This window comes from Python bivittatus, unplaced genomic scaffold, assembly GCF_059951505.1.
Source record: "Python bivittatus isolate LINGU-HERP-01145 unplaced genomic scaffold, Pbiv_v1 ctg000200_np1212, whole genome shotgun sequence".
NCBI lineage: Eukaryota > Metazoa > Chordata > Lepidosauria > Squamata > Pythonidae > Python > Python bivittatus.
The window spans coordinates 22,520,241-22,548,240 of record NW_028277040.1 but is presented as its reverse complement, the minus strand read 5'-3'; the positions used below and the strand labels follow the sequence as shown (position 1 = coordinate 22,548,240).

At 39.5% G+C, this 28,000-nt stretch overlaps 1 protein-coding gene across 1 annotated transcript in view; it reads right to left on the bottom strand.

Annotated features, from left to right (window-relative positions):
- Positions 1-27,377, bottom strand: part of SLC25A12 (solute carrier family 25 member 12) — a 63,740-nt gene extending 36,363 nt beyond the window's left edge. Inside the window, exons 1-5 of the mRNA XM_007430405.4 lie at positions 27,273-27,377; positions 25,064-25,117; positions 10,495-10,637; positions 7,288-7,403; positions 2,800-2,939 (exon numbers count right to left, since the gene is read on the bottom strand). Coding sequence (XP_007430467.1) covers positions 2,800-2,939; positions 7,288-7,403; positions 10,495-10,637; positions 25,064-25,117; positions 27,273-27,284 — 465 coding nt within the window. The 5' untranslated portion in view covers positions 27,285-27,377. The remainder of the gene's footprint in view (positions 1-2,799; positions 2,940-7,287; positions 7,404-10,494; positions 10,638-25,063; positions 25,118-27,272) is intronic.
- Between the last annotated feature and the right edge of the window lie 623 nt (positions 27,378-28,000).

The following is a 28,000-nucleotide window of genomic DNA, read 5'->3' as shown; positions in this document are numbered from 1 at the left end:
GCGGTGAGTTTCTCACATGGATCATGATGTGGAGATAATTGTCAAGTGCTTTGGACTAGGGTACCCTAAAAACACTTGGTCCCTGCCACAACACAACTAAATGGAACCAATAATGGGCAGAACAGTTTGTATCTACACATCACCACCTGGTATTCGCAGGCACTTCTACTAAAAATTGCTACAATGGTTTTTTGACTAGCAGGTCTTTTAATGCAATGCAACTCCATTTACTGCAAGACCTATAGTACCAATAAAGCCCAAGGGAGAGTATTCACACATTGCAGAGGGATGACCAGATAAAATTCAAGTAGGTCGCAATTAGTGTGAGTTCGAATAGTGAAATGTTCAATTTAATGCAAATTATAAATTGATACCAGGTCACATTTAATGCGAGCCAAAATTCAGTTAATGTGCAGTTGCTGTTGGGGCTTTAGACGCTAATCGTCGTGTGTGCAAATTGGAGAAAAGGAAGGTGCCGTTCAAGGAAAGCTCAAAAAAGGAGAGGCTCATTTTGAAGAACTACAGGAGAATACAGGAGATAGCAGGCGCGCTTGGGATATAGGCTTATCCTCTTTTACTGTTATGCAGTATTTCATTAATAAACAAATGTACAAATTTAAGTTTAAAAATTTTAATTGCCTACTTCCATCAAGCTGGAACTAATTACCCTATTTTCCATAGAAATACCACTTTGAATCGTGTGAATTCAAATAATGCAACCATTTTGTGGAATTCATTAACCGCATCGCAGGTAGTCCTCAGTTAATGATGGTAATTGGAACTGGAATTTCTGTCGCTTAGCGATGTGGTCATAAAATGTGACATCACGTGACCACATCCCTTGGCAGTAGCAATCCTGGCAGTCCCCATTGCTGTAGCTAACCGAATCCCTCCAGTTGTTAGGCGAGGACCCACCCCGATCCAAGCCATTCCCGGCTTGGTCCCTCCTAGCCCCGAGCCTCAGTAAGGGACTGCCTCCTCTTCAATTCCCCCACCCACCTATCTCTGTAACGGAATGTGAGAATGTCCTTGGAAGATGGGGGCGGGGGGAGAAGAGATGCTGCCTACGAAAAGATCAGATAAAAGGGGGAAGACCCTGCAACTGAGTAACGGGCAGAGAGAGAAACTTAGGAAGGACCTGCCCTAACTGATTAAGTGGTAAATAAGGACGGCAGGAGATACGTACTTTCAGACAGGCAAGATTGATGTCAGCCCTCCCAGGTAAACCAGACAGGAAACACAAGATGAGCTAATTCTACTTTATTGTAAGGCTACATTAATAGAATCTTGCAAGTCTGAAAGTACAAATCTCTTGCCATCCCTACTTACCGCCTGATCAGTTAGGGCGGGTCCTTTCTAAGTTTCTTTCTCTGCCTGTTACTCAGTTGTGGGCTGCTCCCCCTTTTATCTGATCATTCCCTAGGCAGCATCTCTTCCCCCCATCTTCCAAGGTCATTCTCACATTCCATTATAATCTCCTCCCATTTCTGCCCTTCTGGCTGCCCTGCACAGTGGCACTCCTCAGTGGTGGTGGCAGCTCTGGGGCTGAATTAGGGGCCTGGGGCCTTCAGTAGTCTCAGCCAGCCACCACTGCCCCAGGCCTCTACTTCAGCCCCAGCACCACTGGTGCCACCAGCACTGCCAAGGAATGCCACCACAAGCCTCCCCTTCTGAGAAAATCATGCATGACTTGGAGAAAGGCACGCACAGCCTCATGAAGAAGGCCTGGTGCAACCAGTGGCTGTCTTGCATAGGGCTAGGCAGCTTGCACCTCATCAGCAGCGGGAGGAAGAAGACAACGAAGGTCAGTTGGGGCAGCAGGGCTGGCGGAGCACAGGGTGGCGGGACAGCTGGGGCTTTGCACTGTGGTGCTAGGGTGGCTGGCTGCAGCATGGGCCTTGAGGCAGCACTCCTTGGCGGCGGTGGTGATGCCAGGGCGGAAGTAGAGGCCTGGGAGCGGCAGCAGCTGGCTGAGACTGCTGAAGGTCCCGGGCCTCTATTTCAGCCCCAGCGTTGCCAGTGCTGCGACTACTGCCAAGTGACACTGTGCAGGGTAGCCAAAAAGGCAGAGATGGGGGGAAGATAGGCAGGTTGGGGGAGTTAAAGCGTCTCTGTGGTCATAAGTGTGGGCGAGCTGCCAGGCACCTGAATTTTGATCATGTGACCGCATGGCGGCTGCAACGGCCGTAATTTTGGGGACCAGGCATAAATACCATTCATTTAGTGCCACCATAACTTCGAACAGTCACTGAACAAATGGTCATTAAGCGAGGACTACCTGTAATTGAGACCTATCTATATGCAAATCTAATCTGATCAACTCATTTTAATGTAACATTCACATACATACAAACAAGAAAAGATAACCTGTTAAGTAATGAAAATATTTTTTAAACAATCTTAAATGAAAATCTGCAAGTCCAACAGCCTCAAAAATATTTTGCAAAATCAGTGTGACCAACTGTACACTTCTGAAACAACAGTACACAATTCAAACTACTGTAATCCCAAATTTGATCATCCAAAATCCATTTTATTACCCTAAGAAAAATGTTAGCAACTCACAATTTATATCTAGATGACAGGCAGACACACGGCAATAGATAGATGGACTGCACACATATGACAAAAAGATAATTCATAGCTTATCCACTATGAAAGAAGTTTCCTATTTGCATTAAAATGTAAAATACTGGAAACTGAAATAGTATTGCATTCTATTACTATTTTGCAAACATGATGTTGTGCTCAACAAATATACATTAAGGTACAGAGAAAAATATATAAAAAGTAACTGACCTGCAAAAACTGAGTGAATTCTGAGTAGGTGAGATGTTTCTTTCTATTATGTCCAAAGTGCAATCGAATGAATTCACAATCCCAGTTAAAAGGGATGTGATGGTGAATAATGGTCTGCCCAAATATTTCTTTTACATTTTCTTTAAAAAGGAAAAAAAAAACATTGTTAGAAAATAAAATGTCAGCCCTGCTTAACATTCTTTCAGCAGAAAATGAAATTACTTTTCAAAAGCTGTTCAGAGTTTTTTTTAACATTTAAGTTAGAAAGCTATTTATTTTTGCAGCACAAAAACAAACTTTATATAGAGTCTTTCCAGATTCTACTTCTATGTTTATACTATGCAGATCCATGAGAACCATGATTTTTCCTTGTTCAGCTTTAATTAAGAAGCAATTTATTTTGTTCATTAGAAATACCTGGTGCTTTGCATGCTGATATAAAATCAGTGTTGTGTTTCTTGATTCTCTAACATGTCAAATTAAGACCTTATTGAAAGGCAATGAACATCTACATCTCTGTATACCACAATATTTTACAGGCTATGCGTGCTGTGATTGAGACTTGATTATCACATTCACACTTGTGTGAATGCCACTATTATGTATACGTATAAGAAACTTATGGCAAATTGTGTCATTAACAGCATGAAGAATACATTAACTATTTCAGATCACTGCTGTAAAAATGACTGTGACAGAATGTTATACGAAGAATCAAATTATACTAATATTTAAAACACCCCATTATTGGGAGTTTTCATGTATTTGTTAAATAACATGAAATTTCAGCCTTGTAAAGCATGTTGGGACCTCACTCTTCATGTTAAACCTTAATTACATGTGATCCAAGACATATCACATTTCTCTTCCTGAAGTTGCCATCAAAGCATCTTGCTGAGGATGGATTTGGGATTAGGGAGATTTGTCTCAACAAATAAAAGGAGCATGGCCTGTATACGTCTTTTTGTGTTGAAGAAGTTCAGACGGATGTATGGAAGCCAAAAACTAGTTATTTCCTGGTATACAAATCTCACATTAATGCTGCCATTAATGTCATATGCTCAATATGTTTCACAGTATCACCTAATCTTTCTTAAGTGAAGATTCTTACCCCTTCATGAAAGGGACTGAAACTAAACTACACAGGCAACAGTACAGAAATATCAACTTCTAAAAATTACACTTTTAAGGGTTTTTCTCCCTCTTCCACAGTATTAAACTCTGGAGCCCTCCAATGAAGCTGGAGTCATTGTGTACACTGCATCATTGTATAACACAGTACTTTTTCACATACAGACCCTGAAGTACCCTGTAGAATTCACTACCACAAAATGTAGTCATTGACTGGCACCACACATTTTATCATTTAAATTACAAGATGTTGTGGAGAAGCAGTGAGAATGCATCATGTGCCTGAACCTCATAAAACCTTACAGCTTGAGACATGAATAACCGTTCAAAGGAGTAACCCACAACATGATTCACTCTCTAAGTGACTCGCCTAAACCAGCTCATGAGACCCAAACTTCTGAACTTCATGCTTAAATTCACAGCCACCTATTTATGTTCCCAATGGAATTCTGTTCAAAACAGCCATAATAGTCACAGAAACATCAGAACAGGATCAGAATGGCAGCCACTGTGAAGATGTTGAGAACTGTTAGAGATTTGGAGCTCCTTCACTGAACACCCCTCACCACACCCTTGTTGATAGATGATCCTGTGTGCAATTGCTTCATTTTATTCAATTTGAAAAATATATGCCACACTTGTATGTAACTTCAAAATAAAATACAAACACTATAGCATAAACATAACTATACCCTCAAGGCAAGCTTAATGCCTGTTAACAGGATATAACCATGCCCTTTTCTTGGCAAAAATACGGAAGTGGTTCACCTGCCCAGGAATAAAAAGGATGCACAGTGGCTCAGTGGCTAGGCAACCATAAAACAAACAAATAAATAAACAAACCAAAAACACTGGGGAGGAACAAGGAACCTGTTTTGGCACCAAAGGAGATTTCCATGGGTGTGTTCAGTACCATACTGACAAACAACTTCTGATTTTTTTAGCTAGCTGGGAGATACTCCTTGTTCTTTCCATTTTTATGTCCAACTGACTGCAATTTTCTCAGAACATTTTCTCTATATTTCATATGGTATGACTGGAATTTCTTTCAAGTTATCTTGTGATACTCTTATCGTTCTGAACAATACACTGGGGCTTGACTCAACTTATATTTTCTTCAGTGAGAAAAAAATGAAAAAAATGGAATGTATGATGTACTACAATTACAGTCCGATCTCAAGAAATAAACATTCAGCTGAAGGAGAAGAAACATGTCATTGTTTTTACATGTTACCTGATGAATTGGCAAACAAGTAGGGGGACAAATCTCTCAAATTCTTCATCAGCCTGGCCAGATTTTTTTTAGTCCACAAAACATGTTTACTTGACTGAAGTATCAGGGCAGCCCATTCCAAAAGATATGTTAAAAACTAAAGTCTCTGAAGGGCTAATTGGAAAGGAAGCCATGCTTCTGCATATTCTCAGCAATACTTCTGCCACTTCATTGTCTTCAAATAATAAAGTAGGAATTTTATATAATATAAAAGTACCCCTGAATTCTTTGCCAGCAAATTATCTCCAGCAAAGTTGCCTTTTCATCCTGGCAGCCACAGCTAATACGGCAACATTCTGAATAGCGTTTGCTTCATTATTCCAGCTTCTTGCAGAATTGACAATGCTCTCAGTCAAGCAAATCAGCTAGCAACTCAAAGTACACTTTTTTCTGCAAAGTTACTAAGAATAGTAGAAGCGCAACAGAGATTTAAAGGATGCCTGATATTTTAGTAATTTCTAATATTTAAAGAACCAAATTATACCTCTCTCATTCTCTTTGACATTGATTTCCCTATTTTACATCAATTCCATTCCTAGAAGAGAAAAAGAGTTATTTTACTATGGTAATTCCAAAACTACTATATAGTACTCCTGTATCTCATATCAGAGTTTCTCAACATTGGCAACTTGAAGATGTGTGGACTTCAACTTCCATGTTGGCTGGGGAATTCTGGGAATTGAAGCCCATCAATTTGCCATGGTCGAGAAACACTTTCATAGATGTACTGTCCCGCCTTCTAACCTCATGGCCTTCTAATGTGGTGAGACAACAGCTCCTAAATCCAGTCCTGGGACTGTGGGAACTGTAATTTTAACCCACTTAAACGTTTGGTAAGGCTGGTTTTGTTGTAACAGAGCACATAATTAGCGTGGAACTCTTAAGTAAGGGAAATCTGAAACTCGTGCAGACAGCAACAACTTCAGGAAAATCAGTAGAAAGCATGTCAAATATATTGTTATACTAATTTTTCTATTTGGCATAATTAATTAGGAAAGCAAGCATGTAGACAAGTCAACATACTTAGTACTAGCACTGTGAACACACATTTCTTTTATATGCATAGGGACTCAGTGGAATCTCTACAACATAATTAAGTTGCACTGTATGCAAAAAGAACTGGAAAGGGAGAGACACACATGGAGCTCCCATTCCTGGTAATTCCCAGTTGCATTACGCCAAATGGACAGGGTAAACGGGATTCGTTCTTTTTACACACATGCAAAATGTTCGGGGGGGGGAGACAATTAATACAGAAAATAAGTGACTTACATCCTCAAGCATAAAGTGTGGTACCTTTAACAGAAAACATTGAATAATACCATTAATTTAAATACATTATAGGCCTATCAAAGCCATTAACATTCAGTGTTTACCATCATAAAATACTAGCCAGAGGCAAAGCCATCTGAGCGCTGACTATGGTATTAGTACATAAGAGAGGCCAGGTTTAAAATGTAAACAAAACAGAAACAAGACAAGAAACTTCACACTAGCAAAAGATTCAGAAGGAAACCTGACATACTGAACTTTCAGAGTGCTGAAAGTGCAGAAGGTCATTCTTACTTCTTGCCTCATTTTTAAACACGTTTCCTTCTTTTTTTCCAATTTGAAGTAGCAAAAAGACACATCCTTCTTTCCTGCACAGGTACACATCAGAACTATGAGTGATGTCATGAAAATGGAATACTGGGGGAATACATTTGTGAGACTTTTACAGAGCAGGGACAATAAATAACATCTGACATCAGTTGATGTTTTGGCAAAAATGAGTTGATAATGAGGTTTTCAAATGTTATTATGGAAACTCAAAGAATGAGAAAAATAATAACTTCTAGTTAGATTGGCCCTTAGACAAGCTTTGCACTGGTTATTTTAGGAATGTTCATGCACTGCGATTAGCCAATGATCATGTTGTGTGGTTTTAGAACTATTTATGTACATAGGTCCAGCACTCAAATCTACAAAGAAACATGCAGTTTGTCCTGCAGTGTTTATTCTGAGATAGATTTCTGAAATAAAAGTCAAAATATTCTCCTTCCCCATGATATAAGTCATATATTTAGCCCTAGATAAGCTCTTACCAAAGGTCACTTCGCCATTGCCGCTCTTATCAAACAACTGGAAAGCAACAATGAACATTGCATCTGGTGTGCATAAAACTGACTCAAATGCCAAAAACTCCTGGTAGGAGATCAACCTGTGAATGAGAAATCACAAACTTCAGATTGGAAGATGGTGCAGAGATGGGGGAGAAAACATTTCAAGAGGTTCAGATATGAAATAGTCAATCAAATCTAAACTTGCCAATTGAGACAGTGGGCAGAAGGCAGCAAATCCCAGGAGACTCCAACTCTAAGCACCTAATCAGGAGCAGGAAGGCTTCCCTCTCTTCCTGGTGAGCTTTTAAAAGGGGACACGGCAAATTCCACTTTGGCTTTGTTCTTTTATCTTCCATCACAAAATGTCTAGCTTCCACCAGGTAAGGAACACACCCCATCCTGGCAAAGGGCTGGAAAATCAGGAATAAATGGCCATCTAGGGGAAAATATAGAGCTAGATGCAAATTAGCATCCTGTTAAAATTTATATTATGGATTGATCTGAACTGGGGGGGGGAGGTTGTATCCTTTATCCTACAGTATTTTGTCCTATCTGAATTCTGTGTTTGTCTGGATATGTATTTGCCCTGGAAGTTTAGATATTAGTTAAGGCGTCCAGGATTCATGATGTTTTCCTTTTTCCTTTCCCCAATTGTCTTCAATTCTGAATTAGTTCCTTAACCTTAATCTATATAATAAACAACATTCATCTTTCCTTTGAACTCAGCAATTCTATTCCCTTAGAAGTTAGCCTACCACACATCTCAGCCACATGCTATAGAAAATCAAGAAAACCAAGAACAGAGAGGTGGTTTTCCACTTGCTTACTCCTGAGTAAAAGTACACAGCCTGTACTTTTTACTAGCCTGTAGAAGACGCTGTACTCTTTTAGGTTTGCAAAGCAGCCACAGACACCTAAAGGCCTGATGTGGCTGCTTTGAGGTTCTCCTAGACCTCTGGTCATGGACTGCATGCAAAGAAAATACTTCCACCAGGAAAGGCAGCAAAACAGCCATCACCTTGAGGTTCTGAAAAGTGATGCAAAGGGGCACATCACATCTGCAAAGCACTTCATGGAGTGATTTGCACAGGCCAGTTCTTAAAATGAAGGGCAGGAGGTTCTCATTCTTTCTTTATTCCTGTGAGCATCCCTAACCCTACAAGTAAATTGATTATTCCTGAATTTGAGGGCCTACCAGGATTAGCTATTACACTAACAGAGGTTCACAGTATATCTGGAAATGTACCAATGGATAAGGCCAAAGGAATTGTGAACTAAGGCACACACAGCTCCCATCTCAACATTAACCTCAAATGACAGCCTAATCAAAGATGGGACAAAGAACAGAAGTTCCCTGCCTAAACCCCTAGAGACACCCCAAAGTCTTGGATACAGCCTTCAGAGACCTCCAAAAGTTGTTATCAAAATGTAATATTCATGTGACAGGAGAAAATGTATAAATGCATGACTTTTCATTTAAAATCTAAATCACATCATATCAAATTTAATTTTTGCTCTATCCTCAATTACTATTTTTTGGGATGTAGCTGCCAATACATTAGTAAAAGATGAAATGCAACCTTCAACCTCTCAGAAATGCATGTCTATTCTACAGCAACATTTACAGCCTCAGTAAGAAGAGTAACATCACAAGAACTAAAAGGAAAAGCCACCATGTCTTTTTACTGCAGTGATATAAGGCGTGACTTTTGGCATGGTTAGAAATTAATTTAAAACATCTACTTGGCAACTTATAGCTACTTATGCTTAATGAATAACATAATAAAAGAAAGAGAAGCATTTAGAATAGCAGCAAAGGTCATATCTGCCCACCAAATAACCCTAAGGAATTTAAGAGGCTTTTAATTTTACAAAAATGAAATTTAGATATTTATTCTGCCACCCACCCACAGAAAAAACTGCATTTAATTTTGTAAGTAACCTTTAATTGCCTCTCTATCGCAGCCCTCCAATGGCATTAGTGGCCTTTGCTCCCAGCTGCGTTTGATTCTTCAATATTGTCCAGAAACATCTGCCCTTCTCTAAAATAAAATTGGAGCTCCAAAGAAAGCGAAATGAGAAAAGGGTGCCTGCTGGGCTGCTCTAAAACTGCAGGGGTTAAAAGGTTGTGTCTGAAGAGAATGGATAATCTGTAAATTAGTTTCCATAAGCAATTTAAGCAATAAAAATATTGTTGGCAAGAACTACTTAAAAGAAGCATTTATTCTGATTAGGCAAATAGTTTTCTTGCCATGTATAAATGGCATTTGTGATTCAGACTCCAGGAGAAGTTTATCCTAATTATCAAATTATCCCATCTTTTTAATGCCCAGAAATGTTATGGTATCACTAAAATATGCAAGGTTTTGGTAATCTCACTCTGAGACTTGTAGAAGAATACCGAAGTCCAATAAGATGTTACAAGATTTCAGCACTCTTACAGTTTATCTAGATTGGGGCATTTTTTAAAAAATCATTTTAATTTAAATTCATTTTAATTTAACTGGAGAGGAGACTCAGGGGCACTGTTTTAACGACAATATACTGTCCCAACACCTGCTGGCACCGTGTAGTTGATCCCTGCCTTAGAGACTACTACAGCGTGCTGTTACTTAGTCTATGTTTTTTCTCCTATGTTTACATGTTTGCTCACAGAAACAACAAACACAGTATGGTTTCTCACTTAATAGCAATCCAAAGATGCTACCTGTATACATTATTTAGTCCACAGCACCTAATGGCATGCTCTTCATTGTTGTTGTTGTTGTTGTTGTTGTTGTTGTTGTTGTTATTATTATTATTATTATTATTATTATTCATTTATTAGATTTATACCTGGCCTTTCAAGCAGCACACAGAGCACTCTCTTCTCCCATTTCCCCCCCCCAACATTTCTGTGAGGTAGGTTGGACTAAGACAGAAAGATCAGCATGAAGTCACCCAGGGAGCTTCTGTGGCTGAGGATGGTCTAGAACCTGGGTCTCCCCAGTCCCAATTCAACACTTAACTACTACAGCTGAAGAGACTAGCTGTTTTGAAAACTAAATAATAGTTTCTTAAACCAACAGAAGCTGCTGTAACATAAAATTAAAAAGAAAGTGATACCTTCACATGGCTCTCACTTTTGGATTGCAATTTAAATGACATCATTCCCTATCAAAGATTACAATGAAGTGGTAAATTCCTCACCCATCCTTTGTCTGATCTGCTACTCCTGCCAATAGATCCACTGTTTTAGGATTATAATGAGGTTCAGTATACAGTCCTAGGTATCTCCGCACAAAATCTTCAGGTGTCATGTAACGTTCTCCATTTTGTTCAACAGTTGCATACTAAAGACAAAAGGAAATGAATTAGTGTATACTTTGTTAGCATCTGTGATAGAATTGTCTAATACAGAATACATACATTAAATACAACATGGCTGTTATCCAAGTAAGACTTTATGCTTATGCAAACTGCTTTAACTTTTCTCTCTTTTTAAAATTATTGTGTGATCAGAAGGCAAGCTTTCCTTTTTCCTCTGCATACACTATATCCCTCAAAAAGCTTCTACAGGAGTTAGAATGAAGCTATCAAACAATATATCCCACAGTGAGAGAGAGAGAGGAGACTCACTCAAGATCAGGTAGAACAAGGACAAGGTTCCCAATTTTAGCAGTTTCTCCCTGCAATATTGTAATCTCGCAATCCATACTGGCCTGGTTTACACATCATGCTAACCATAAACCATGGTTTATAAGCCAGACTATTTAGGTTCAAATATAGCTAAAAACAAACAAACCACATTTGTATCTTAGTGCAAACAATGAAGAAGCAACCATTTGACAAGTTTCCAGAAGATATTTTGAGGATGGAGGAAATGTATTTTTATGAACCGAATGTCAGTTATACAATACTGGATTCAGCACTTGCTAATTACAGCAGGCAAATCAGGATATACATACACCTGGGGCAAGTAATGTGGTAATCAAAATGTTTTTGATTACTTAGTTAGTACTTAGGTGCTATCAAGTTAGGCCTCACTCTTGCTGACTGTATGAACAAGTATTCTCCATCTTAACATGTCCCCAATGACCATCAACGGGTATTCTCAGAACATTCCAGTGATATCCTTGATCCCATCCAGCTACTTTATCAGTTATCTTTCCATTCTTCCTGCCTCAACCTTGCCAAGCATAGTAATACTTTTAAGTCCATCATTTGCTTGCATTACAAAGATTCTATGTGGTCAACCATCTCTTCTGCAAGAGACCATATTTGTGAAGCTTGCCCAAAAAGACAAGCTTCAGATGCTGCAATTGTACTGTCCTCCCAGCTGTATGGCAGCCTTCCTCCTTAAGCTGCTCAATTTCATTACAGGGATGTGTATGGATTCACCATGACTTGCAGTATTGGACAATTTCAACCTCTTCTCTCTAGGATGATAATTTAAGCCTGATCTATGGTGATAAGGATGGCAAAGTCAAATTATTTCTCCACCCTTCTGCACCTGTGGAACCGCAAAAAGCTGTACTACTTAGAGTATCTCAGATCCTTTTAGGAAAAGATGGGCTGGAAGAACATATTAAATTATGATCACCTGGCTGAATGTTTCATGGATAAAATCGTTTATATCACTCCAAGTTGGAAACTGGATGGACAGCATCTATTGAGATGACAGAGGTCGTGCCTTGTGATGTATCCAGGAGATTTTTGAGGCTGTGGATCTCAAGGAACTGGAAAGAGTCCTGTTGGACCTTAGTTCTGCCACTTGTCCACTGGACCCCTGTTGCAACTGGTTGGTGAAAGTAGCCATGGAAGGGATAAGAAGTCAGATCCAGGCTATAGTTAACACTTCTTTGGCAGAAGGTTCTAGCACCTCTGAAAGAGGCTTCCTCAAGAAGTCTAGCCTGTATTCAGTGGATATGAACAGTATCCATCCTATATCCAACTTCTCCTTCTTAAGGAAGTTTTTTGAAAAGTGGTGGGGCTGCAAATAAAGAGGGTTCTGGGGGTCATAGATAACCTCAGCTCATGGCACTCTGGACTCATTCCTGAGCAGGAGAAAGAAACTGTATTGGGTTGCTCTTATAGATGACCTGTGGCAGGACTGAGATGGAAGGAGAACAACCATACTTTTCTGGCTAGATCGTCCAGTGGCCTTCACACTGTCAATCACCATGTCCTTCCAGGCCACTTGTGAAGGCTATGAATTGGAGGCACAGGTTTACAGTGGTTCTACTCCTACATAAATGGGTGGGTCTGTTTTATGGCGCCAAGGTGGAAATATGCTTTCAGATACTGTGTTACAATAAGTTACAGGTCGTCTTTCCTATCCTGCTTAACATTTACATGAACAGATGGGAGAGATCATCTGTTGGCTAAGGATGAGATATCGTCAAGATGCTGATGATACCCAATTGTTCATCTCCACCCCAGACCAAATGGGAAATGAGGTAGATATTCTGTCTCAGTGCTTGGGAACAGACAAGGTGTGGATGGGGAGAATAGGTTTAGACTCAATCCAAATGGAGTGACTATTAATTTGGAAGCCTACTTATTCCAGGACTACTGAATATCATCTTTGACTCTCAATGGAGCTGTCCTCCTTCAGAGAAAGCAGGCTTACAATCTGCTAGGAAGCCATTGCTCAGCTTTGACCAGTGCCCCGGCTGCAGCCCTACCAGGAACAGGATGCATTGAGGATAGTCATTCATGCCTTTATCATCTCATTTATTGTAATTTGCTCTAAATGGACCTGCATGGACAACGGTCAAGACCACTATCAGCCTTTGAAGTAGCCCAGGTCAGGAAACAGGCACCACAAAAACTACTGGAAGTCTACTTTATTATTGTATGTTATAATAACAGAAATTTGAAAACCTGACAACATCTCCTTCTCCTTCCTCTTATATTAGAGAATCAAGACAGGGCTATCTTGAGTTTCTTTCTCACTCCCTCTTCTTTCCCAAGGCTAAGTTGATGTTTACTGAACCATTCTAGCTTTCCACCTTCAAGCTTATCTCCATACCCCTCTACAACTACCAGAAAATTCCAACTGGTCCAAAATGCAGCAGTTGTGGCTGCAGAGTTGCACTGGCTACTAGTATGTTTCAGAGTGCAATTCAAGGTGCCATCAATACCCTTAATGACTTGGCAATATCTAGAAACTGTCTTTTCCTGATTAAAATTGCCCATCCAACATGGTCATGAACACCTATTCAGATTCCCCACCTATCAGAAAGTGTGATAGGAGGGGCCTGAAGACTGGCTTTCTCTATAGGAGTTCCCCTTCAGTGGAACAGCTTATTCTCCAGTGCAAAGAGAGCCACCGCTCTTATGGCCTTCCAGAAAGCTGTAAAGACCTGCGTTTTCTGGAGATCCTTTGGGAATTGATTCTGCAGCCATCAGTGTAAGTTTTAATTTTATCATAGTTATATATTATTTATATTTTATATTATAGTATTTTATTATATTCACTGCAAACCACCAAGAGTCCAGCTGGATTAAGATGTGGTATAAATGTCATAAAGAAACAAAAATAAAACAAATCTATACAATCTAGCACCCTGAAGTGGGGTACTGTAAACTGTTTTGTACGTAAGGCACAGGAATTCATCCAGCAGAGTGGGTATGGTACAGGTTCCATTGTCAAGGGAACTGCATTTGGCAGGCCCAAGGCAGCGGGCCTTCTCTGCTGTGGTGCCCGCATTGTGGAATCTTCTTCCCCAGAGTTGAGGTTGGCTTCTCACTTCTGAGCTTTTGAAGGTCCCTCGAGACTTGGTTATCCCAGCAGGCCTGGGGACCCCAGGGGACGAGTGAATTAGTGAGGTGGCTTCAGTATTATTAACATCTCTCAGTTTATTTTCTTTTTCTGTTTTAGGTCTCCTTTTACAGCTTTTAATGTTTTTTGTAATAATTATTATATAATGTTTTGGCAATGTTTGTTTTGTATATTTATTATTTTATTGGCTTGGTGTACGCTGCCCAAAGTTACTTTTTGTGAGATGGGCAGCCATATAAATTTGATTAATAAAGAAAGGAAAGGAAAGGAAAGGAAAGGAAAGGAAAGGAAAGGAAAGGAAAGGAAAGGAAAGGAAAGGAAAGGAAAGGAAAGGAAAGGAAAGGAAAGGAAAGGAAAGGAAAGGAAAGGAAAGGAGAAAATAAGAATGAAATGAGTCACATACATTAGGAGGAGAAAAATTATTTCAGCTTCAGGGCCAAACCAATTTCAACCAAAAACACTTGTTGGCTTCCACACAACATCAGACTCTTCTCTATCAAGTTCCTTAGTTGCATGGAAGAGAGTGCATGTATACACAAGTTGTCCTCTTACAGATATTGTTGCTATATGTAGCTGTCTGAAGGAAGCCGACATCATCTAAATAATGTTGACAGCAAGTAGAATTTACCATATATGTTGACCTGAATAGGAACCAAAACAAATTTTCACATTTTCTTCAGCCCGTTAAAGCAGTCTCTGAAAGTTAAAATAATCATTCCCCAACAAACTGTAGACTCCTAGCTAGAAAATACAAATCTTGAAGTGCCTAGAGATAATGAATACACTAAGGATATTTATGCTCTGAAAAAAAAACAACCATATAAACAACATGTCATGCAGTCCAAACTGTACATTTAGAATAAGTCACATAAACCAAGAAAATAAGCATCTATTTTTACACTGTTTATTCTACTGCCAAGGCCCAAATCACAAAGCATTTAGATTATTTATAGTTTACTACAAGTCACAAAAGCCATGGAATGCTAACAGGTTATTTTAAAAAGTTGTATGTTTGATTCAAAGACATATACATACATACCACTTCCATGCTAACCATATCAAAATCATGCAGAACCACAAATGCCATACACATACACACACAGAGAGTCCATTTTGTTTTACATAATGTTAAAAACTGGGAAATCTCCAGAAAAAAGATGTCTTGTCAATTCCAGGAAAAAGATGTCTTCATTGGGGATGCGCAGATACAGGTTCCAAGATCTGATTGTAATAGGCTGGACCAGGAAGGTTCCAATGCATTCTTCTTTTTCATTCAGAGAGTCAGAGAGAAGCAGTTTGGGTATATGCCAAGTTTATCAGAGCAGCCAAGCACTTTCATTTTGCCCACTTCAAGCCTCCCTAATTGTTTTGCATTCTTTTTTGGATGAATCTCCCTCCTTTTCTAGGCAAGCAGAGCATAGCAAAGCCTTTTGGACTGTTCCCATTTTTTCCCTCTAGACTTGCATTTGTTCTCAAAAACATTCTAAGGAAGCAAATATTGTATAAAACACAATATGACGTGTGTCCATGTTCCTATGTGCACTTCTTACCCCTCCACCTGCAATCACAAACTCTGCCTATTATCACTCCACACTTAAAGGAGTTCAACATGCAGCTATATATTAGGAAATGAACTGGTAAGGAAACATTTTTTCTATTGAGGACAATATTTCTTCTATTGGGGGCTGCATAATAGCGGGGTCTGAAGCTAGGAGTGAGTGTGACAAAATCTCTAACACATTTCTTTTCTTTTTCTCCCCCCATTCAAGTACTATAGCAGGCTTTTAGAGAAGGGACAGGTATCTCTTACAAGTGCAACTCAAAGTCCTATAGAGCATTTTCAAAATCATGACAAGGCCCAAATGAAAATAAGCTCAAGGCTTCATACTAGAGACCTAACATTCACAACCCAATTGAAAAGCTGTATATATATTCCACACAAATAAATTAACTCTTTGTTCCCTTTCCACAGTTAAATATTGTACTTGAAAGACAGAATGTGCAACTTAATAAACAATATTTAATGAATCAGAGTCACATTTGAAATGCACAGCTGATTTGCCACCATAATCAGGGATAAACCCAGGAATAACAAACATAGGAGATCCACAAGGGCCCTTAGCCATCTTGCATGGATGTTGCATTTAAAAGAATCGAGAAAAATGAGAAAAAAGTACAGCAGCCTTCTTGAAATAAATTCCTTTGCACATATGCCAGACTACAACACTCACCACCTCATTCATGCTGATGGGAGCTATAATCCAATATAACTGATAGGCATTTTAGGAAAAGCTGATCTATAATGACATGATAATACGTCCAGGAGCTTTTTAGAATCCAAAACCCACAAATTCGCTGGAAAGTCACAGAGAACTCTGAATCTGAAAACCTTATCCTGTGACTACTGAGCTCTCAGCTGACTCCACTAGCACTCTCCAGAATTTCCAGCCTGCAGTCCCAACACATCTGGAGCAAAACGTGTGTTTGTTTGTTTAACCTGATCTAATCTCATCTGATCTGATTTAATTTATATGGCCATCCAACTCACAAAGTGACTCTGGGCAGCTTACGATTGTACACAAGCTGAAAACAAAAGAATTAAAAACAAAACACAGCAAATACCTGATAATGTCAGAAAATAAAGCAAATATCAGAATAATAAAATAACACAATAAAAGAAAACAGCATAGTCAAGGTCAAACATTATATAGTTCATTCAAAAACCTTTCATTCTGGATGGGTTCATCTCACATTCTGGCCCAGTGCTTTGCAGAAGTCTGGGCCATTCAAACCTCAGGGTCAGGAGGATGAGGTTCCATAGGGTAGATGCTGTCACAGAGAAGGCACACCTCCCAGATCCTGCCTGATGACACTGTTTCAAAGAAGAGACCTAAAGCATGCCCATCTTGCCGGATCCCATGATCAGCAGAGAAACCTGGAGACAGGCAGTCCTGCAAGTAACACAGCTCTGCACCATGAAGGGTCAAAGGTGATAATCAGCCAAGTACATACCTTCAATTGCACCTGGAAGTCTTTAGGGAACCAGTGGCATTCATGAAGCAGCAGTATTACATGGGCATCCTGAGGTGCCCTCATAACTACTTGTGCCACTGCATTCTGGACTAGTTGCAGCATTCAAGTGGTTTTCAAGGGCAGCCCCATGTAGAGTATGTTGTAACAGTCAAAATGGGAAGTGACCAGTGCATGAGCAGTCATGAGCAGGGCCCTTCAATCTAGAAATGAGCACAACTGGCAAACAAGATGGATCTATGCAAAGGCTGTCCTGGCTATGGCTGCCACCTGCTCTTCCAGCAACAGCAAGAGCCAAGAAGAGACCTCAATTGCACACCAGTTCTGACTAAAGGAATGCAACCCCTTCTACCCTAAAGGAAAACTCCCCAGAACTAAGGGACCTCAAAACTCACAGCCATTCCCATCCAGACCCCCATAGTCTCTAGACACTGGGAAATAACTTGACAGCATCACTTGGCTGGCTTAGGCTGGAGAGGTACAGCTGGTATCAGCAGCATATGGATGACACTTGATTCTATAACTGTAATGGATGGAAGGAGACTGCACCTCCCCAAACCCACCTTCACTTAGATATTCCCCTTGGTTCCTTGACCTAGATTTTCCTCTTTCCTCCTTTACCTAATCCCATCAAGCCCGAGCCAACCATCCCTGCCTGCTGACAAAGCCCTCTACAATACTATCTTGCAGAAAGAATGGAAGCTCCACTTACTCATTCTGAGCTCAGCCTGAGGGCATTTTAACAATGAAGCGTAATCCAGCAGCCAGGTGAGAAACCGCAAGCCTTCCACTGCCAACTGAGAACTTGCACCTGATTCCCTCAAGCTTCCATTCCCCTAACAAGAGACTCTCCTCACTTCCTGGCTGCATCTGAAAATGTGGCTTTTACCTGTTGACTCTTCATTTCCATCTGTTTACCTGTTCATTTCCATCTGTTTACCTGTTGACTCTTCATTTCCATCTACAATATATGGATTCTATGTGGACCTACCTAGCCCCTTCAAAACTGCACAGCAAATCAGATTTCCTAGGATTCCCTTTTAGCCCTCACCTTCTATAAAAATCTTTGTTTTTCCATTGTTTGGAGTCTCAATGATCAATCCATTGTAATAAAAGTGGTTTTTTCTCCTCAGTATTGTGCTCCAGTATTAAATGGCTTTCATCCAGCAGTTTCATGTAGATGTTAAATAGGAGTGGGGAGAGAACTGAGCTCTGAGGAACCCCACAAAGAAGAGGGTTTGGACTATATCTTTCTATATTGGAAGGATCATAAGGCTCATTGGAAGGATCGATAATGAAGCTCAGGCTCAGATACTTTGGTCACCTAATGCGAAGAGAGGACTCTTTGGAAAAGACCCTGATGCTGGGAAAGACTGAAGGCAAAAGGAGAAGAGGACGGCAGAGGATGAGATGGTTAGATAGCATCACTGAAGCAATGAGCATGAAACTGAGCAAACTCAGGGAGGCAGTGAAGGACAGGAAGGCCTGGCGCAATATGGTTCATGGGGTCACGAAGAGTCGGACACGACTAAACGACTAAACAACAACAACAACAGACTGGAACCAGCCCTGGAGAAAGGAGAACTCATCCCATATAATGTCAACCCCACTAGCTACACCTGACCAGGAAATCAACTCCATAGGAAAACTAGAATTATACTTTATTGGACTTCTGGATGAAGAAATGGCAGACTGAAGATGGCTCCGTGAAAAGAGGAGCTGACAACCATGGCAAAGAATGAAGAGCCAGTGAGTAGACCAGCTCTTCAGAACCTCTCTGGACAAAGAGGGGACAGGAGATTGCCCACATGCACTCCAAACAGTTGCCCCTTGCAAGAAGACCACAAGACAGCAGTCCCCAGTGAGTTTTGAGCACTGGGAGATGACAGGAATAGCCATCTTGTTTGCAACTGCGCTTGGCGCCTTTTAAAGGACACTAAGTTCGCAAACTTCCTTTTCTAATCACATTCAGAAATTGCTTGTTAACTACTTTTAAACTATTAGAGACCTTTGGATTGACAAATCTGAAAACACCAAATGAGACTTCCTTCAATCCTTCATGAAAGAACATTTTAATCATAAGTTTAAGAATTTTAAAAGTTTGAAATAAACAGCAAAAAGTTAAATAAGACTTTAATCCTAGAAAGTTATAAATGGATTAAGGGTCCAGATAAATTTGGAATAAGATTTTAGAATTAATTATAAAGAATCCTTCCCTGTGGGAAATAGATTTGTTTGGACTTTTGCAAGACAAAATAAAGATACGTCATTTTAAAAACTGGACACTAGAGGGAACTAAAGATTTTAGTGAAAGGAGAAAAATACACAGGCCTGATTAACCACTAACTAGATGTATAAAATGATGCAAAATACTTTAATATTGCAAATATTGAATGTTTGCTTCTATGGATATACTGTGCCCAAAAGAGGTTTTGGAAGAAATGGCAGGAACAAGTTCTATTTGACAAGATAAAAATGGCATCAAAAATGGGTCTACAAATGACAAGTTACAAGAATGACATGGAAAAGGATGTCACACTGGAGAAACAAAAGAAACTGGTTAATGTTTTAAAAATCAAAAGGGAAATAAAAATAATAAACCAAGATAGTGACCTGGATAATTCTTTTATATTGGATTTACAAAAGAGGCTGTTAAAGCTTTGAAGAACCTTGTGAGAAGGGACAAAGAAGAAATGAAAAGAAATTAAATTCCATAACAATATTTGAATGGACTAAAGATTACGGCCTAACAGTCTTTTACTTCTATGTTTACTTCTAACAAAGGAAGGAATATAACGTTGGTTTATTTGATCAAGGTTAAAATAAGGTAAGTTATTTCTGGTAAGCATTAATGGACTTTCAGCTGACACTAGGAGTGAAAAGCTTTATGGATTTGTCTATATGCTTTATGGATTTGTCTATAGATAAGAGATGGGATATGGGATGAAGAGATCATTGATTGTAAACTAAGAGGGGATGAAGAGTTACAAAAATGTTTACACTTGTGATGAAGGGTGGAAGTCACTTCTTTATATATTTCTCATTTCTCATTTCTCTTCACTTTTCTTTTTTGTTTTTTCTTCTCCTCCTTTGCACTTTTATCTATTCTTCTTTCTTTTAGTTTGTATTAGATTTTACTATTGCAATTAAAATCCTTAATAAAATTATATGTATAAAAAAGGAAACCTAGAATTATACTTTATTATTGGTGACTGGAAGCTTCTTATGGATGTTTTGTGTAAAAATGAAAAAAAAAGAATTTGTGATTTATTGTTTTGATGATTAGACAGCATAGATTATAGAAAGAAGAGTAATATGATGTACCATTAGAGAGAGAGGTTAAAATATATTTGTACTTATAAATGCAATGAAGAATGTCAGAAGCCACTTCTTCATGTTTTTCTTTTCTATTTTTTCCTTTTTTCTTTACTTGCACTTTTTGCTTTTTCTTTGATTTCTTTTTTCTTCTTTTTCCTTACTTTATATTACTTTGTGTTAGTTTTTAGCTTCTTGTTTAAAAGCTTTAATAAAAATTATATTAAAAACACAGAATTATACTTTATTGAGATAGGCTATAATGACATAATTTTGCAACTCTAATTGTGCTTTAGCTCATCTCTTTTTTATACCCCAGTGAAACAGGGAGGCATCTGCCTGAGCCGCTTCTGAATATTATCTTGCTTCCCAAGACTTAAAGAATGTTTCAGTCCTGTTTGCCTATGTAATAGTTATTGCGTATTTCTGTCAAGGTCATCTCCCTTACTCTCTACAGATAATTATATCAGAAAGTGCCCTAATCACTTCTAAGGGGCTTGCACAGCTGGAGTCTAGCTTGGAGCAAATATGAGCAGTTTTACAGATGCCTATAGTGGTCTTTAGAAAGGCCTCCAGCCTCTCCTTCTCTGGTAGAGATTGGGTTACTCTAAACAAGACTGCTGGATGGCTCTCTGTGGATGCAATAAGAGTAGAAAAACAGCTACATTTTGCCACTCTTTCGGGTGCAAGGTAATCCTTAAGGAACACTTTTACCCATGCTCAGTCAGATTTGCTCTTCACCTTCCTCCTGGAGCACTCTAGGCATCTCTTCTATCCCTTCATCTCCTGAGATTTCTCAGAAAACCAAGGAGCTCTCGACTTCCTGAGGAAGATGGCGGACTGAAGACAGCTCCATGTAAAGCAGAGCTGACATCTGCAGACTTTAATAAGGAGCCGATTAACATTTCAGTTCCTATGACCCACTCTGGAAAAAGAGAGGGACGACAAGAATGCCAAAGCTGTTTCTCCTTATGATTGTTCCTTTTCCTCACAGAGAGACCACAAGACATCGATCTCAGGTGGAAGAGAAAATTGGGAGACAGAGGAATTCTCCATAATTGCTCAAGCCGCAAACAGAGCCTTTTTTAAAAAGACACTAAGTTCGTACACTTCCCTTGCTAACTACCTTCTAATTGCCTATTAAGTGCTTCAAAGAAGTAAGACAACTGCAAAGGCTGGAAATAGCTGGTGAGTGCCTTCAATCCTTAATATAAGAGTACGAAGATTTATTTTTATAAATTTTAAGAACTTAAAATAAACAGCAAAAAGCAAGACAAGGTTTTGGCTATAGAAAGTTTTTAAATGGATTAAGGGCTCAGAAAGCATTGGAATTTGAATATTAAGTCTCTGAAATTACTCTTAAAGAATAATTGCATGTTTGTGGGAAAAATAAATTGTTTTTGAGACTGAAGACATAATAAGGCAAGTAATTTAAAATCGCATTTAAAGATATTTTTGAGGAACTGCATTGGGCTATTGAATGCAGCTATGTTGTGTATTTCTGAGAAAATGAAAAACTGGATGAGAATTTGAAAATTAAGAAGACAATCCTAGAGAGCAATTGGAATAATTTCTTTTTGTTGTAGTCACAAGAGAGATTGTTTAAAGTACTGAAGAAAGTTCCAACAAAGGTCAACTACCATCTGAATGGATTACAGAGAAAGATTATATAGAAGTATAATCTTCTATATAATATATAGAAGAAAAAAGGAATTTAAAATCTGTTTATTTGACCAGGGATAAAATGGGACACATTGTTATTCTGGCTCGTTTTTTTGGATTTGCAGATATCTTAACTGGAAAAAAATGTGTTACACTAGATTTGTTTATACTTAATAAGGTGTTTTAAGTTCTTTCCTTTATTGTTATTTTATGTAACTTGATTTCATAGTACTCAAATTGGCTTTGTATTTGTCTTTTTACTTAAAGTAAGGAAGTTTGATCTTGTTTGCTTTAAAGGAGAAACTATTTCTCTCTGTTATGCTAAATTTCAGTCTTTTATGGATTTGCTTATAGTTTAGAGTTGAGATGTGGAATGTTTATCAGAATGGGATAAGTTGTTATTTACAGTAAAAAATTTGTGTATCGGAGCTTGTCTTTTGTAAAGAAGAAATGCTCTCTTTTTGGTATGTTAAACCCTTCTTTGGGATATTGGGACCATTTTATGCTTTTTAAACAGGATTTTGTTTTAGCTAAGAGTGGAGATGTGGAATGTTGAATTTAATGTATGTTAACTAATGTTAATATTTCAGAGCTCTGTTTGGACTTTTTGCTGAGAATTGGATGGGACAAGAGGTTACTTATTTGATTTGCCTATTGTTAAGAGATGGGTTATGGGATGAAGAGTTGTATATTGGCTAAATAAGAAGAGGTGAAGAGACTATAGAATTATTTATACTTGGCATGATGAGGGTGGGAAGTTGCTCTTTTGGGGGGTTGTTTTGTTTTGTTTTCTTACAACTTTTTTCTTTTTTTCTTTTTTTGCTTGTATTCTTTTATTCTTCTGTCTAAAACTCCTAATAAAATTATTGGCAAAACAAAAAACCAAGCTGCTCTCCAGGATTTATGTATCGAGAGAGTTCACACAGGTACAATCCAATCCAAGGCCATGATCACCACCTCATTCCATGACCACCACCTCAGCTGAACTATGTAGCATAGCCTCAGGAATAACCCCAAGTTCCCTCTGAAACCCAGTAGGGTCCATCAGGCCCCTGGGGTACATCATTCAAATAGGCCCTTCCTCAATGCAATGAAGAATGGCTGTAGAAAATTCTAGGGTTAACAGAGCCATTTTGTTGCTCAATGAACCCTACATATCAATGCAATATAAAAGGAACAAACAATGCCATTAAAAATGGAAAAAAGAACACAGTTTTATGATAGAATAAACTGTGAATCGCAATTTTATTTAGCAAATAATTCAATACTCAATGTTTGGATTCTCATTTTCTCTCCTCACATACCAAGATTTCCTTTACTAACATGCACATTTACTTATTAAACCAATACAAATGGTTTCTCATTTGCATTATCTGTATTTTACTGGTGTTTTTATTGTGTACTGCCCAGAGTCATCGTTAGAATTGAGTGGTCTTATAAATTTAACAACATACATACACAAAGGCTGTTTCATTTCCAAAGACTACAGCTTGCAAGATATCACACAATATGGTTAAGGTTAATAAAGAACAATAACATCAGTCAACCTGATGTGCACCTGCTTCAATCAGGTGAGATATGGTCTCTAAGCTTTTCCTTTCCCTGTCCTCTGGAACTTCCCAAGATGGTTCCATGGAAATTTGTGGCAGACCATAAAATAATGCCTAAAGTAAGTATGTTAAACTTGTGTTGCACTTAATACATTTACTTTGGTTAACTCTTCCAAAATGAAAGTATCTGCCCTAAGTGAAGCAGAGGAAGAATTGAGAGAAGTCACTAGTAAAGAAATCTATTGACCTCCTGAATGAAGACAACATTGCTGGATTAGACCAAAGGCCTATCTAGTTTAGGGTCCTGTTTCCACAGTTGCCAGCCAAATGTATTTGGAATCAGCTCCAAATTTAATCATTTTACAGTATTGGTAAAGTCTAGGAGCTGAACTGATTTATTAGTAGCTCCACTGAAGTACTAATAAACCACAAATCTAGTATTTTCTCTTGATGTGCTGCAGCTCTACAGTATGTTCCACTATTGAAGGGAACTTTTGCTTCCCACGGCTTCGCAGCTACTTTTCTCATCAGTTATTCTCCATATTTTTACATACAAAAATATAATGGCTGTGAAAATAACGAGTTGGCTTCACACTGTTTTTTGAAGGATTGGAGTATGAATACAGTGATAGTATTGAAGCACCCAGAGGAAAATATGAACTGAAGCAAAACATAATAGCACTGAAAAAAGATTGTCTGCAAATATACAAATACACATCACTCCAGAAAAGGGCACAGGTAAACATGTGGACTTTGAAAACAGAGAAAAAGATAAATGGGGATATGCTGAATTTGGTTAAATGCAAAAGACAAGAAAGAAAATTAATTAACAGAAATTGATTTGAAACTATACAGATAAGATATGAATGCAAGAGAAGATAAGCCAAGTGTAAAAGAAAACAGTGCCTTAAAATATAATGTAGTGTTTTTCTCATGTTAATTCTGTGGTGCCCCCCATCTGAATTAGTAAAAACCTAGACCCCATATTTACTTTACCACTGCTGATCAGGGATAGAGAGAAGACATATGTCTGCAATCCCATAATGCTCTAGAAACAACCCTCTTGATCATTTTGTCTCATTCCTGTCTAGACAGGAAAGGCAGACAGATATTCTTGTTGGGTGCTCCCAAAAGGAGTTAATCCCAATGGTGTCTAATTGATACTTCCAGTATCCAACTGAGCAGGATAACTAATTAAAGCTCTTTCTGCATTATCCTTTGTAGAAATGTATTCACTAATTTTCTGGCATGCCACCAGAAAACAGCAAATAACAAAAGCTAAAAATATAGAAGCCGGCAAACAACAAACATTCCAGGCATCTGATGAAACAATTATGCTCCAAGAAACCTTATAAAACTTTTAAAGACTACTAGAAGTGTCTGTCATTTCTGTTACCCAGGGCTATCACAGCTCTCTCAGGAAAATATTACTCACCTGCAAAAATATGTTACGCAGCTCATTCGGATCTGCTCTTTTGGTTGTCTGAACCTATAAAGACAACATGGGAAAAAGGTAATAGTTCACTGGTGAAGTTACTCAACAACCAATGAGGAAAACCATTCACTGTAATCTTTGATAAAGATAGCAAGTCTCTTATCTAAATAATAAAATGTTTCAAATATTTACACATTTGTTTTATTTAACTTATAGCAAATGAGGTGCTCATATAATTGTCAAACTCAGGAGGAACTGCCAAGAAAAGAGCAGTGTAACAAAGAGAAGCAATAGAATTAAAAGGATGCTTCTTGACAGGCATTTCTTGATGCTACCAATCAAAGCATATTGCATTACTATTCCATCTTTCCCTCTTGAATTGATTTTTTGTGGAAAAAAGAAAAAGAAAACAGAACCGTGGGAAAACCAAGAAAGATTTGGCAGTAGCATCTGGCCTGTAAAATTCCATGAACAAGGTAAGATAAAAGTCTCATGTGAAATTATCAAAATATTCTAAGCAGAAAGCAGCTGTTTCTCAGGCAAAGACAACACAATAAAACTCAAGCATGATATTGTGGGTGCCAGGAAGTACAAGCAGGCATCTACAAAATAACTAATCTCATTCCTGTTCCAATACCCTACTTTACTATGCATATAGGGTATTTTTCTAGATGGAGTTCAACAAAATAACCTACAAATCTACAAAGTGACCCTAGGCAGTCTTTTGCACTGACCACCTACAAACTTTGAGGAGGGGAGAACATCAAAATATTATACATTAGTGACCATTTCAATCCTACCAAATCTTTTTCTCTATCTCCTTTCTGTTCAAAATCATTTACATGTCATTACTCTATACTAGTCTTCCTCAACTGGGTGTCCTCCAGGATGTGTTGAACTACAGATCCCAGAATTCCCAGCTACATTGGGGAAGGATGATCTAGATATCCCTCCAAAAACCAATCAAAGCATAGGGTAAGGTTCTCTAAGAGATATGGGTAGATATTCTATGTTGAACGTTCACCTTCTTCTATATTTAAATTAGAATGTAAAATGGTTGTTTGTTGTGTTCCACATCCAAGAAGTACAACACAGCAAGCATATACGTAGACTGCGAAAAACAGATTATTTTTTGTTCTCTTACAGACTATCCAAACCTAACCTGCTTAATGAGCGCAGCTTTACTTTTACAAACTAAAGATTGCATCTGTGCATTGAATATAATTATTGTTAACTTTTCTCCAAATGATCCACACCTCAGCATTCCACTGGCCACTAAATCAGATTAGAGGGCCACCCTACCATGCCCACACATCTGAGGATGTATAGAATGTGTTATGTGCAGAAGGACTCAGATTCAAGCTCAGATTTCTCCACAGAGCTTTTAAAGACTCCTCCCTGAAACTGTGAAGAACCACTTCCAGTTAGGGAGATTGGATACTTTGCTACCTGAACCAACAACTCTTTAAGTGATCCCCAGTGTCAACTATTAAAACTCGAAGAGGCAAAACTCTTCTTTGAGGTTCTCAGGGAATCCAGGAGCCGCAGGGACATAATATTCCGCCTTCAATGGTGCATGTTTTGGATGGAATTTGACCACCCTTATTACACCACGCTTGCCACTAACTATAGGGAATAACAAATACACTATATTCATCGTTACTAAAACCAGGCTGCAAAACTATTTTTAGCTTGAATACATTTGGGAGCCGGAAAAGACCAGGAAAGCAAACCCAAATGATTTGGAGTTTATGCTTATTCCACGTGCCCTCTACCAGACCTCTACAGTGACCTTCCCCAGCTTGGGGCTCTCCATATACCTATGCTAGACTTCAACTCCCAGCCTCAGGGATGATCCGATTTTGGCCAAGATCCCGGAAGACACCAGTCGAGGAAGGCTGCTGTATTGCCGCCTCTTAGGAGCTTCCTTCGAGAGCCTCCCTCCCTCTTAGGGTCACGTTTACGTCCAGTTTTCGATAAACGCAATCCGCCGTCGCCCCTCCAAACTATTCCCGCTCCCGCTGCCCCTCGCAGCGGGCCGCCCAGGGTCGAAGCCTACTCAGGGCTGACACGACGGAGCCTCGCATCCCCCTCCCCGAAGGCCGCCGGGGGGGGGGCAGAGCAGCACTGCCCGCCGGCCGGACAAAGCCGCTCGCGCCAGCCGGATTCTTATGCAACAAGCAGGGAAGGAGAAGGGAAGGAGAGTCACCTTGACCGCCATGCTGCGCTCGGGAAAGCGGATGGAGGAGGAGGAGGAGGAGCCTCTCGACGGCGCTGTCAAGCAGCGGGGCGCGCCGCCGGCGCCGCCCGCCCACCCTAGCCGACCCTCTGCGAAGGAGGCGCCTTCGCTCAGTTCGGGCTCGGAGCTTGTCCCGCTGTGACCCCGGCCGCGGCCCGCCTTTGCCCGAGCGGGCTTTGTGCCGGCATGGCGGCGTCCTGGGTGCTCCGCGTTCTAGCAAGCCGCGCTCGCCGCCCCTGCTGTGCCGGCGGGGAGCGAAAAGCCAGCCTCGCCGGTGCCACTTTTGCTCCTCATTGACAAAACGCGAAGCCCCGTGCGACTGCATCAAGGCCAGGAAATCGATTAGCCTCCAAAGCGCCGCCTGGGAGCGGAGAATGCGTTGTAAGCCGAACCGCATCGGGCAATGCGATTGGAATGCCAGCCCTAATTATCACCGACCGTACTTCTGGCATTTTGTTTCCCCCAAACTTCATTGCTGATAGGAAAATCGGTCTCGCTTCATGTAACGTGGCTTTCATCGAAGGAGATATGCTTGTAAAACCATACAATCGTGGATAAACAAACATTTGTCAGGGTTATCACCAGGACCCTAAGTTTAAGATGCTCACTGCAGATATAATCTACTGAAATTATTTCCACACTTGTACCCAAGTTTGGAGAGGCCATAGTTCAAGGGCAGCACTACTACATTCAGAAGG